General features: G+C 26.3%; 1 protein-coding gene across 5 annotated transcripts in view; it reads right to left on the minus strand.

Annotated features, from left to right (window-relative positions):
• The window catches only part of LOC111040161 (glutamate-gated chloride channel-like), a 61,839-nt gene that overhangs the window by 34,930 nt on the left and 12,574 nt on the right, over positions 1 to 14,335 (minus strand). Inside the window, exons 1-4 of one of the 5 annotated variants that reach the window (XM_022323926.1) lie at positions 5,370 to 5,450; positions 5,182 to 5,277; positions 2,801 to 2,889; positions 901 to 965 (exon numbers count right to left, since the gene is read on the minus strand). In XM_022323926.1, the coding sequence (XP_022179618.1) occupies positions 901 to 965; positions 2,801 to 2,889; positions 5,182 to 5,277; positions 5,370 to 5,371 (252 nt within the window). In that variant the 5' untranslated portion in view covers positions 5,372 to 5,450. Of the gene's footprint in view, positions 1 to 900; positions 966 to 2,800; positions 2,890 to 5,181; positions 5,278 to 5,369; positions 5,455 to 14,335 lie in introns of those variants that run through there. The other 4 variants (XM_022323925.1, XM_022323929.1, XM_022323928.1 and 1 more) reach the window with 4 other exon arrangements.

Here is a 14,335-nt window from a genome sequence, read left to right on the forward strand (position 1 = left end):
TTGGATTTTATTCAGAATCTATGTATATCTCCCCCCCCCCCCCCCCCCCNCTTTATTAAAAAAACTTGTTAGCAGATATATGATAATGTTGTATAGCTTAAACCATAGACCATTTTATGTTTATTTTTCGGTTCTGCTTTTTTTCGAAACTGTTCAATAATACTATGTTAGTTATAATTTATTAACATTTTTTAACAAAGACGCGAATTCAATTCAGTTATGACTATTACATAGTTTGAATGAATTGCTAAAAACGCTAACTAACCATTAATTTTAGAAAATATGTTAAAATATTTTTGAGACTGTGAGTCGGAAGGTCGATTGGTCCCCTCCATTTATGGTCAAACAATTTCGCCTAAACATTATAAGTTCAAACTGCAGTGGCTATAGCAGTGATTGCCATTCAATATTGTTCTTCTAAGAAAACTTTTCCGCAATAGAAGGATTAGTGAAAAAAATAAATAACTTATCACTGCTATCAGATATTACACTAAGTAGGTATATTATGCTAACTTTTTAAGTTTTAACCGGCTACTTGGTAACGAATATTTATAGTTAGGTGTTCAGAAAATTACGAGAAAAAATAACAGTACACTGTAATAACAGCTCTAAATTATTGTTTAGTATTCTGAATACAGCTACTAAAATGGTTATGTATTATAATGGTTCATTATGGGTTACATTTAAATATTATAATTTATGCACTAATTTGATATGGCATTTAACATAGATTTATGGTAAGTATCTATACCTTTATTTATGAAACAAAAATACAAAACACCATTATCTAACCATGCGGTATAATATAGATATTTTAATTTTATATAATATTATGAAAAATGTTCAAATCGTGTACCTATCTTAAAAAATATTAAAAATATAAAATAATTTATAATTTACCAAACTTGATTCATCAGGGGACGACAATGTAAATAATACTACGCTGACATTGACTATCGAAGGACCTGTAAAAATATAATAAATGATAATTATTCTTCAATAATACGTAATATTTATATAATACAATATAACTTGAAAACTGTTTTTTTTCTCTTTTTAAGGTTAGGTATCTCTAAATTCTAGTTATGTATCTCGAATTATACAAATCTTAAACCGATTTTTTATCTCACATTGACTTCGAGTTATCACGACTGACTGTAGTCTGTATTGGATAATGTACTTTAGAACTTTAGGTGTCTACATATCTAGTATCTACCTATATAATAATATTTTTGAACAGTTATATAATGGTTATAATTTTGTATTATAACATTTATTATTATAGTTATATAATTAAATATATCATATATTAATATTCTATAGTTTAATAGTGCACAGAATACAGATATGTACAGTGAACTATTGTATTAACAAATATGTGTGGACTGGTGTTGACAATTGACATAGATATGTGTCTGAAACACAAATTAAAATAATATCACTGATAGTTAAAATTTTTTTATTTCTTACTGATCTTTGTAGGTATCATTGCTATCAAAAATAATAATAATAATATTAAAAATGACTTGTTAAGTGACTGTATATCCATATTCATTTACGTGTTACATTATACTATACGTGGAATATAATACATCTTAAATGTTACAACTAAGCTGAAATGTAGAATTCAAAATTTAAGAAAAGGTGTTGGTTGTTGGATTTGGCCCCCACGGGTCTGTGTTAAACAATTTTGTGCTTGGAACGCGATTTTTAAATTATTAGATTGAGCTCATCTACTTAATTATTCCAATACGAACACAGTGGCATTATATTTTATATACCTTATTTAGGCAATCTTAGGTAGGTACATCGTGCATGAATTCTATCTGATTAGCTGTTTGTCTTGTTCACAGTTACGGGTATGATGAATTAATCGCTTAAAATACTCGTATGGTATGCAAAATAAATGATAAAATATAATGTTTATACTCATTATGATATCAGAAGACAGAAACACATGCATGTTGTCTATAATAATCAATTAGTAATGCGTTCAAAAGTCTAATTAATAACGATTAATCGTATTCTGCATTATGTTTGAATTAATCGCACGCCCGATAGCATATAGTAATTAATATAGTTTAGGTAGGTATCTAATAATAATTTGATAGTATAGTCTGTTATTGCGCCCACTATATGTATAGTTATTGTACTATATTGGTCGTGCTTTTAGTATACCTAAGACCTAAGTGTTTAAAAAAAATTATCTGAAAAAAATATTCATTTAATCAGTTTGAGTGGTATACTATTTTTAGAACAAATTCGTCAACTTAGTGTGTATAGATAATTTGCTATCCACCTCGATAATAAATAATAATACAATTAATTTTATTTCATATTTCTATTACGGTTTCCTGTTCGTTGCACACATTGTATGATGTAACTTAATCATCTTTTTACGTTTGACTCTCTATATAAATTCGTTAAAAGGTACAAACTTGTATGAGTATAATATAATATTTATAAATAAAGTATGCGTACAACTAAACTTTTTGACAGTTCATATAATTTCTGCAGAGGGAATATACACACCTATTTAAATTATTAAACACGTAATCATAATTAACTTTTTATGTTATCAAAAGTATGAGAGCAACAGTATTGGTTACTATATTTGAGTAATATATTTTGGGTTTTAGAAAATGGATTAAAAATGTACTTTTCTCGACCTTAATTACGATTTTCAAAATTATTTATATTAAAATCGATCTCGACTGTTTATGTCTCATTAGTAAAAATAGTAAGAATTTCAAAGTTTAAAAACATAAAAACAATACATTATTATAATAAATATACTTACCATATGACGGTGGTAATAATCGCTTGTCATAAATGTCGGTATTTAATAGATGATCAAGTATATGTTTGTCCGATTTTCCATTTTCAAATCTAAACACAAAACATACATTTGTATCAATCTATTTTTGTCCAAAACCACTTAGTCAATTATTGAATCATTACTTATATAGGTATTATTTAAAGGTTAAAATAACTAAATTTAGATTTATTAAATAATACATAACAAAAAATGAATAGGTTGCTTTTGAATGAGTTATAATTATTTTATAATGCCAAGGTTGGATATTATAGGTAGTATAGTTTTATTTCTGTGTTTATTTTGAATGGTTCGTAGGCCTTGGGTACATCACTAAGTTATTATCCATGTTGTATGGGTTATTTCTTGTAATATTAAATTCGAAACCGATTTATTGCAATCACATTCTAATAACAAATGTCATTATAAAATACTCTTAATACTCCAAATAATAGTAACTGTAATTTAAGAAACCTGAATTAATAAAAGTGCTTTTTTCCAAAAATGATTGCTAGGTAACTGGTAAGAGATTTATCAAAATAAAGTAACACATCACTATAAAAGTATAAACTCATTAAATCGTCCTTGCTCTAATAAATATAATATGAAATGCAGATTGTATAACTGATAAAAAAAGAAATAGAACACATAAATAGTAATTGTGTTCCTATTAAATAAGTTTCAAATATTAATGTATTAGTTTATCATGGGAGAGGCAATTTCTTTTTTGTGTTACATTTTTTTCTCCTTCTTTATTTGATCTGTATTCTGTCATCAGGTGGTTTACAGTAAGGGTAACTCTGTATAAAGTGCATTCCGTGGGTGGTTGGTTTGCCATTAGGTAGGTGCGGTCAATTTTCAATCGGTTATTATTTCTGTTTTTCTTGAAGTTCTAAATTATGGGCAGGGTTTTATTTTAATTTAATAATTTATATGTTTTAATTTAAAAATACAAATATTTGCTATCATGCAACTATTCAAAACATTTTTTTTTTTTTGTCCGACATTCCAAATAATTACTGTATTAGGGTATTTAGTCTTATATATTATAATCAACTGAATTTTCAACTGTTTTATTTTAGTTTGGAAGACATAATATTAAATATCCTAGAGATAAATTACTAACCATTCAATGTCAAAACAAAATTATATTTAGGTATGTATTTTTTCCTTTTTACTACAAATTGTGTACTTGATTGATAGATCTTATCCTAACCCAATCCAATATTATTAAATAATATGCCTAATTACTGTTTTTTGATTTAGTAATTTTTTTTAATGTATTATACTCATACTATTTATTAAATAAAATGCACTTAATTCAGTTTTCAATGTATGCAAATATACTGATATTTTAGAATGATATATTAAGTACTAGAAAGTATAATTTGTGTAGTTAAGTGCACGTTTAACGTTTATTTTAACTAATGCAAAACCATTAAAACGAAATGAGTATAATTATTTTTAAAAAAATGTTATTTAAAAATGTTTTTTTTTGTTAAAAAATGTAAAAAAAATTATTAATTGAAAACGTATAGGTAGATACTATTTATAAATATGTTAAAATGCATAGAAGTTGTGCGCTAATCAAATGTCCTTTTTGTCATAATTTTTTTCACGAAATATATAATATGAACAAAATAATACGAAGAATTGTACACTTTAAACGTAGTGGCATTACAGCTCAAAGACATTTGAAATTCATTGCCTTTTTGAAGAAATAGAAAATGAGTATGGTGAAATTCCATTACTTTGTGATGTAAGTTTAAAATGTTTTATACAAATTGTTGATAGATTAATATTATTCGATACAATTGTCAAATCAAATTGACATATGCACCTTAACTTTCGAACCCATTATCATGGACACATATTCTTAGTACATCAAATTGTTTAACTCAAAAACTACTCGTTGGAATTTCGATTCTGATGTATACAAAGTTCCAAAAAAATAATTTATCATCCAAAACATTTACAGTATAAAAGAGGGGTCCTTGTTTGAAAAACAGAAGTTAGTATTTCCACAGGATACTCCTTAAGTGGCACCAAAAATCTCAAAAACATGAAAGTATATGGCTTTCAAGTATATTTTTAAATTAAAAAAATTAGAAGAATGAGCTTTTTGAATCACTCTATAAATTTAATATATGCATATTTTACACGAATTTATGGTATTTCAAATTGTATTCATTTATCGATCTAAATCTAAAATATTCAATATCATCGACCAATAACATGTTAATCGACGATAAATAAATGAATACATCTGTGAGTTACCATTTCGGTCGATATTAGAACTATATACCTACTATACACATTAACTGTATTTTAAACGTAACATAATATTCATTATAGTAATTACTTACTTAAATGGTACTTCTTTAGGCTGCAGTGTCTCTGAATATTTCAAAATTGATACGCAAAGTATAGATACGTACATAAGTTTGGAAAAGTTCATCGTCCTAAGATAATAAGTAAAAAAAAATTATTTACAGATCAAATGTGAACATAACACTCAGTTAATAATTAAAATTTTAGTAATATGAGTACCCACATTACATTATTATAACTGTGATATGTTAGAAATACTTCGTTTTTATAGTACCTACAGTCACTTTGTATAATTATTATATGTATTATACAAACATAAATTTAAATTATCAGTTATTGATAAATTATTAGACATATAAATTGCTCAAAGTTCTTAGAAATCGCAAGAGCATTTATCAAGCTTGTTATCTATTACCACAAGTAGAATAATATTAATAAACTACAACACTTTTTAACTATGTGATTGTAGAAAAAAAGTATTTTATTTTAATCAATCAGCTGCTAAATATTTGAAAGTAGTGAAGTCTTAATTATATTATATAGGTTGGTACATAAATCAGCCCATGATCAATATTCGGTCGATTTCGATAAAAAAATGCCAATTTTATCGCAACAGAACCACAAAACGATTTACGTCATAATATCGTTTTAATGTCTATTATATTTGCTAGACCATACTTCTTTAAAAATATTTAATCTTAATCTTTAACACTGCGCAATGAGAGCAATTATCATTGAATAATCTAATAAAGGAACAATTAATAGATTATTTTCCGACATTATTCTTCTATCAACTTCTATCGAAAACTCATATGATGACATAAAAAATTACTGTCAAAAAAAAAAAATTAATATAATAAAAAACGTATTATTATTAAAAGACAAATCAGCACCCGTTAGCAATATGAATTATAACAATTACATTTTCTTTAGATTTTTAATTAATTGTTTACGATGCATTTCAGCAAACCATATTGTATTGTATAAAATATAACTTACTTTTGATTGATATTATTAATAACCATATATGCCATGACTAATTATTTGATAAAAATATAACAATTTCGTTGTTTCCATTAAAGTATTATGGATAACTGCTGTTCAACCCAGTTATTCGCTCTAAACAGTCTAAACAATACACGAATCGTTATATACTTGTCGTTTCATCGGTTTTTTGGATCACAATAGTTCACTGATTCAAAAAATATCGTCCTTTTTGTTTGGAAGCTAGGCAATGTTGGACAATGTGTAAGAATAATACATTCGGAATGAGCAACGTTCACATTATGACGTTTTATAGAAAGAAAAAGAATCCTTTGAAACCGACCACACTTCGTGCACTTCCATTGCTCATTACAAGCCAAAAGACCATAAATACTATACGGGTGGCCGTTCTTTAGAGTTTTTACACTGATGCACAGTAAAGGACTTTTGATGTGCATGTTTTTAATTTTTTTTTTTTTTAATAATGACCGTCATTCTTCACACGCGAATGCAAATGTGCACATTTTTCTGCATAACGATTCATAATGCATGGTATATATTGTACATATCATGTACATTATGAATGTAATAGCATCGTTCAAAGAACAGCGGTTGGAGTTAAACATATTTCTTATATACCTAGAACCACTCTGTATTATACCTGCACTATGCAACCATTGTAGTTACCGTTACCAGTTACTATACACTGTAATCAAATATATACGGTCCACAAGGTTCGTGAGGTCGTCACATATTCCAATAATCCAAGTGTCACATATAGTATGCCACTGTGATCAGATGAGTAGTTGTACAATATACCTTATGAGTACGGTTTGATCATTAATTTTCAAAAAATATAAAACCCTTCCCTTGAGCAGATAATAATGTTCTCGACTATTTCTCTTAAATACATTGTATGTATAGGTATAACGAATACTTATAATACAACTTATTTTAATAATATCGATAACCTCAAAAATGTACTGCTTGCATCATTAAAAAATTAGGTGAAAAAATAGCATACTCGTCGATTCCTAAATGGCTTCTTCAAAAACTTACTGATGACCAACATTTTTAATTTCTGTTTGCAAAATAATATTTTTGTAAGACATTTAGCATAAAACTATGAATTAATTGTTGTACACAAATTATGATTATTCATCTTGGACTATGAGTGGAAGTTTATATTTCAGATTCTACATTGGGTTTAGGCACAATAATGTGTTTTATTTTTTAATTTAATTTTTTTTTGTCTGTCATTGCGTCTTGAAACAGAATATGGTTCCGTTTCATTTGACCATTATTGACCTGATACCAAAATATTTTGTAGTATAACAGGTGTAGTATTAGGTTTACCTTGTAAATGAAATGTCTCCAATTAAATATTGATATGTGTAGTACCATTAAACTATTACAACTATTTTTGTCTAGAGAAATGATTAATTGTTAAAGTAATTATGTAATTATTTATCTACCCGAACAAAAAATACTGTAGACGGTTGGCACTACCTATGCTTTAAATGCATAGTTAGGATGTCATACGACTATTTGAAAATTTAAAATTTTTATGAGACAGGAACAAGGGTCCCTATAAGCAAAAAATAAAAAAAAATATGTGGGTATAAATAACCCTATGGAAAAAAATATATATAAAGAGATACACCAATGCCTTCATAATACAGTAGAAAATGTACCTAGGTATATTATACTTACAGAGCATCGTTCATAATTTTAATTTTTATATATTTGTTACCTAATTTTTATAAAATCGTATACTTTAAAATTTTAAACAAAATTTAAAAACTTAGTATCTAATTGCTTATTATTTCTTTCAAAAATTAAAAATATATTAATTTTAAAATGTAATGTACCTAATACTAAACATTTATAACTATTATTTTTTTTCCGGACTTTTTTAAGCGGGATATCTTTGGTTCAGGATATTTTGGCTTTGAATCATTTGTTGCCAGATATTATTTTTCGGACCAAGTAATGGGTTTTATATACTTGAGGTTTTTTCAACAAATTTAATTAAATTTAAGAAATTTATAAGCAACTATTAATAATATAATAATGATGCATCGTATGCTATCCCCACAAATAGTTTCTGAGACTTGTACATGGCTTATATTGATCTAAAATTGGTATTTATAAGATAGAGTAGTTAATCAGTACCTATCTATATTTATTTCTAAAGTTAACACAATTAGGAGTCTATGAGAATATATTATTATCTCGGTTATCCTCATTCTTCAAATATTTCACAACATTAATTTCATAAAAATAAGTAATATCATTTAAGGGGAAATTAAGACCATCTCCGGAGTACCTTATTCACTTATCGTCCACTTATTCTTAATGTTCATTAATTGAGTACTTGTGCCCAAGTATTTTAATCCATTAGATTCCTCTGTTTACAGATGATCTAATTTACAACAGGACTTATAGTGATGTGGAATTATTACAATCAGATCTCATGTGTGAGTATCGTAAAGTGGTTCGAAATAAATGGTCTCAAATTAAATCTATCAAAATGTACATGTTTATAGTTTAGCAGAAAACAATATACGTTCGTTTTTGAGTATGTGCTTACAAAGTTAATGAAATTCCTTTACAGCGTATCAGAGCGTGTTTACCATGGTAGACGTGCAAGTCCAAGATCTTATTCAATACTACTTATAATTACGCTCATGGACAGTATTAAAGAATAATAAGAATCTCGAAAACAAGTAGGCACTTATCTTAAAATAATTTTCATCTTAGTAAAAATGTATTGATTAGGTAATTGAAAGGTACATTGTTTAAACGAGTAGTTAGTTGTCTTTTAATCATCAACAATTTCCGAAAAAAATCCATGTTATTCATAGCTTTTATTTTTGCAATAATTAACCTTCTTGACATTTTTACTATTTTAGGTTAATTATCATCACTATTAATGCTCTTCAGTTATTTTTATTCCTACTCTGTACTAACGATTTTATTTCAAGGGTTTCGGTAAAGATTTTATAATATTTTGCTCGACATCGATACGAGCATAACCTTTATTTTCTTTTGATTCGACAAACATAGGACATTGAAAAAATACATATTTTCGTTATCTTGTTTATATTTTTATATCATTTTATTGCAATATTTATTTTAGTTGTTGCGTTTTATACAAAGGTTAATATTTCAAAAAATATTAAAATACGTACAATTTTTAGGTAATACAAAATGCATTAACATTTAAAATTTAAATCTTGATGGGTTAAACTATAAATGCAAAGCGCTATGTCAATATCAAATCAATTGTTGTATATGTTGTTCATATTTATATTAATATTATACATACTATATATATTTCCAAGAGTATAACTAACATATTATGATAAAATCAATAAATTAATCTTTATATTATACATTTTACAAGAATATTAATATTAATATACATTAATAATTGGTTGTAAATATTGTAATAATATTTTTAGTTTTAGGTTTAATTATTATAATGTTTTAAACATGCAATAAAAACAAACCTTTAAATCACATATAATATTATATAATATTATGCGTATTGACAACTGACCATAAACGATTGATCAGATAATATATGCTGTCTACTTAGTGCTTGGTGATAATCAACATCTACATTACATATATAGTTTCACTATGATTGGTATTTAAATTGTAATGTATAGGCATATACTACCTATATACTATAATCAAAAAATAAAACTTGAACGTTTTCAAATATTTATTAAAATTAATGCACATTATTGAATATGTTTATCGTAATTTATTGTAGGTATATTTTTAAATAAGTACGTTTTTAAATCTAAACGATTTAACATTTTTGAATTGTAAATTATAACCCATATAAGTCATAGGTGGTATGCAATGGTTAGGTAAGAGTTATGCCAAAAATGTGTGCTTATTTCAAATACGAATACATACAGCGTTTAAAACCATAAAAATTCAAATTAAAACGGGCCAATAAACACTCACAGGAGTGGTATATGCTGTCTATATATACTTATATAAAAATGAACACGTATTTTGCTTATTTGAAATACTCGCTACGATACATTATATAAATTCAATATAACTTCTAAGTATATGTCATATCGACATCTGAGCACTAAAGCATATAAAGCATATTTTTTTGTTTCTGCACTTTAAAACGCGTTACATTGAGAGAAAAAAACAATACACCACGTTTCCATTAAACAGTGGAGAATTGTGGTTCTGAAACATTTTAATAAAATCGACGATAAATTTTGTACTTCTGAAGATCTACATAATATATGTTTAATACAATAACTACATTCGCATAGTGTAAAATAAAAGTGTCTAGCTAGCCGGATTTAGAAGCAATTCAAAAAACGGCGTAAATATAATATTATACTTGCAACGCTCATTTTACCCATTGAGTCAACGCCCAAACGACCGTTTTCATTGAAATATTGTTTCCCAAACGTTAAAAAATGCATTAAACATTGTATCGTTAAACGTGCATGCGTATATTATGTTTGCATACATTCCATTTGCAGTAGAGACTATTCTGGATAAAAGAGAACTCGGTGGGAAATAAGTATAATATAAACTCTTTGTGTTCCCAGTTCGCGTTATAATGAACTTTTGAAATATTTCATGTACGATGTGTGTACCTACTATGTGCGCGGCTGGTATATTATGCACTCGTATACAGTAGGGTACTTATAACGACACACAAATATAATGTAACAGTACTGTTTTCGACATTGTTACTGATTTGGCTTTCTGTTTTTTTTTTCGATTCCGTTAAAAAAAAAACCAAAATAAAGGCCATGAAAAATCTGAGCTAAGTTAATTGGATGTCAAATTGCCAACCTTTATCATAAAATGTTCACGATTCTATATTTGTGTTTGGTAGACTTTGATAGTACGACACGTCAATATATTACTTTAATATATTATATTATATTATTGAAAGTTATTATTATTATTTACAGTACTCTAGAGTTTACGACTTTCTTTGGATACTTGAATATGAAAACTTCATTATCACAACCTAAAAAGCAATTTTTAGTGTATAAATCTAGTACAGTGTCTCATAACCTAGATATTTAAAATATTCTACATAATGAAAACCAGGATTAAAGAATATACCTATATAAAACAAGTTTCTATCGAATTTTAAGTGTAATTAAACATAATATTATACCATATAATATGCACTTCTGAATCCATTCTGACAGCTATCAATTTACAGTAACTACCTCGTCATTTATAAATAACTATTATGTATTTAATATTATATATGTTTTATTTGCTTAGTATCATTTTCAATAACAATATTGACTTTTGAAATTTAATGAGTTCATATTAATACAATATAAGATAATATATATTATAATTGTTTATAATATCTGGATGATATTCATTTACAATATTTTTCCTATTGATTTTACTCATATTATTTTTGCTATTACTAATTATAAATGTTAGATTAGATTAGTAGAGCTTGAATTTTTATGCAATAGCACATTTATCCTTTTAACATTTTTGGGTTAGTCAGTATTTTTGTCAGTAATCTATAAGAATTCTTATAGTTTAAAGCCTAATAATACATTTTGTAGGCACTATTAATAATTTTAATAATATTGAGTTACCTATAAATTTTGTACTATATTACACAACTCAAAGTTTTTTTATTGCATATTTTCACGATTTTAACTGAATATTATATGGCATATTTTGACACTTTTTTGTGCATATAAATTCACACTCTAATTATTAATTATATAAAATTACTATAAATTACGAAATACACAAAGGTTATTGTGCTTGATTAACAGGAATTTGATAAGACTTGGTATAAGATTTTTTTTCAAAATGAAACTACAATACGATATCAATTTCATTCTTATTGTAGACTTATCAAAACTTCTTATAACTAAAAAAAATGTAAAAAAAACTTCATATCTCTAGCTGCTGTATTAAAAAAAATTAATGCGTGGGAGTAAAACAAATATTTGAATTGTTGAAGAGCAACCGAATAACTCATAGCGAGCATATTGTAACTAGGTAGGTAGGCATTTTCAAGAACTGGTAAAAAATGTTAAAACAAATTACTACTTGAAAAATATTCTCCTAATGGTTTTCCTTGTTAAAGTAAAATAAATGAAAACACAAAAGCACGTAACAAAAGTATAAAAACGATATACATAAATACAAGCATCGCTCCTTTCAGAATCTAAAAAAATAATAATAAAAATATCTGATACAGTTTTATTGTTTAAATTATGCAAACATTTTTCATATGAAATTATAGTATTAAACAAATCTGTTTAAAAAAAATGGAGATCTTAATGTATTCTGAGCGGTGAGAGAGAGCTGTATTGGTCATGCGATTATATTGTTTTTTTTTCAGTTATCATTTATTCGGGGTGTAAAAATGCTCAAATAAAGTTTCATGCTATTACATAGGTACAGGTTGTAAAATTTAGAACAGCCGGTACTTAAATGAGGTAATTTTTTTTAATTTCTTATTAACTAAAATAATCTATTAGCAAAACTGTAAAAAAAATCTGAGCATTTTTAGTATCCTAAATGTTGATGACTAATAATGAAAATCGTAGCACTCTACTCATCGATACTTTTCACTTCAAAGAAAATGAATGAATAATAAATATGTAGTAATAAGTAACTATTAATTGTATAAATACCTAGTAGAAGTTAGGTAATTATTACCTTTCATTCGTTTCTGTGGTGATAAATGATAATCAAAGCGTTATGCTAAATCAGTTACAAAATAAAAATATCTGTATACCCAGCTCAAAATCATATTTATGTTAAGACAACGCTTTAGTGCCAATACCCTATGCAGCACATTAGTTATTAATAAAGTTAATTTTGTTTAGACAAATACAGAAAGCACTAATCCTCGTGACTTTAAAAAATATGTACAGGTTATTCGTTATAAATAGTTTTTGTTATTGTTGATAACTTTTGACTAATATAATAACATAAAAAAAATAAACAATTTTGTGGCTGTAGTTTCTTAAAATTAATAATTGTTGAATTCTTTTACAACGTTTCGAATTTTGTTTAAAGATTCTGGGAGTAAATGCATTGTGTTAATAATGATGAGCGTTTTGTATCATTATTTTTTCTGTATGTCATCAACACTTGGGGTAGTAAGAATGCTCTAATTTTTGACATCAGCATCTCTTCGAAGAAAAACGAATCTGATTAGTGTATTTGTGAGGTCAAATAGACAATTCCCAGTAGTTTTCTAAATAGTTTTATTCAGTACAAAAGCTTGACAATTTAATGCAAAGATGCTTTAATAACATTTAAAACATATTAAAGATGTACAGGCATGATTATTTATCATATGCATTTAAAGTTCCAATTTTAGCAAAATACATCAAAATGCCGAACATTTGCAAATTATTTCTAGAAATTCATAAGAGTTTTTCTTTTCGCGTATAACATTAGACATTTCAATAGAAGATTCTCCACACATTTTTTCTAACTTAAATAAAAAAAATTGTATCGATAAGTTACGCTATTTATAGCCATAAGATATTTTCGATTTTTATCAATTTTTTTTTTTTAAATAGTTATTAAATTTAAATTTATTTAAAAGGACACAACGTTGTTTTTTTATGCGATGATTTATCATTAAATTCAAATATAATACAACAATTTCATACTTCTTGACAACTACTATATATCAGAGCGGTGCCCACTTGTCCACCTTTTTTAAAATTATAATAATCCTCTGTGCCGCTAGAAACCTATACTACGCCAAGAACGACAGTAATAATTGTTAATAAGGAACACAATTGTTATCAAACTTTTCTTAGTGATATGGTGGTAAAAGGAAACAGAAAAGAATATATATATATTATTATTATTATTTTAGAAAAAAAGCAGTGAGTAACCAGGTAGTATTTTTAACTGCAGTTTGGTCCTGAATCGTATACACCTAACTATACCTAATCCATCCAACTAATTTATTTTAGCTACCTAATTTACTTTATTCTTTGATTTACCCTCAGATCTGCCGATTAAAGTAATATTAAACTCGGAATAAATTTGAATATATGATATATACGTTACGTATTTTTTTGATAGTTTACATATAATCAACGAACACTATAAAATAATTTGTCTTCTTCATCATATATACCTACCTAGTACCTAAACAAACATAATACATCAAAAATATGTAAAATA

The sequence above is a fragment of the Myzus persicae genome, unplaced genomic scaffold, assembly GCF_001856785.1.
Source record: "Myzus persicae strain clone G006 unplaced genomic scaffold, MPER_G0061.0, whole genome shotgun sequence".
Taxonomy (NCBI): Eukaryota; Metazoa; Arthropoda; class Insecta; order Hemiptera; family Aphididae; genus Myzus; species Myzus persicae.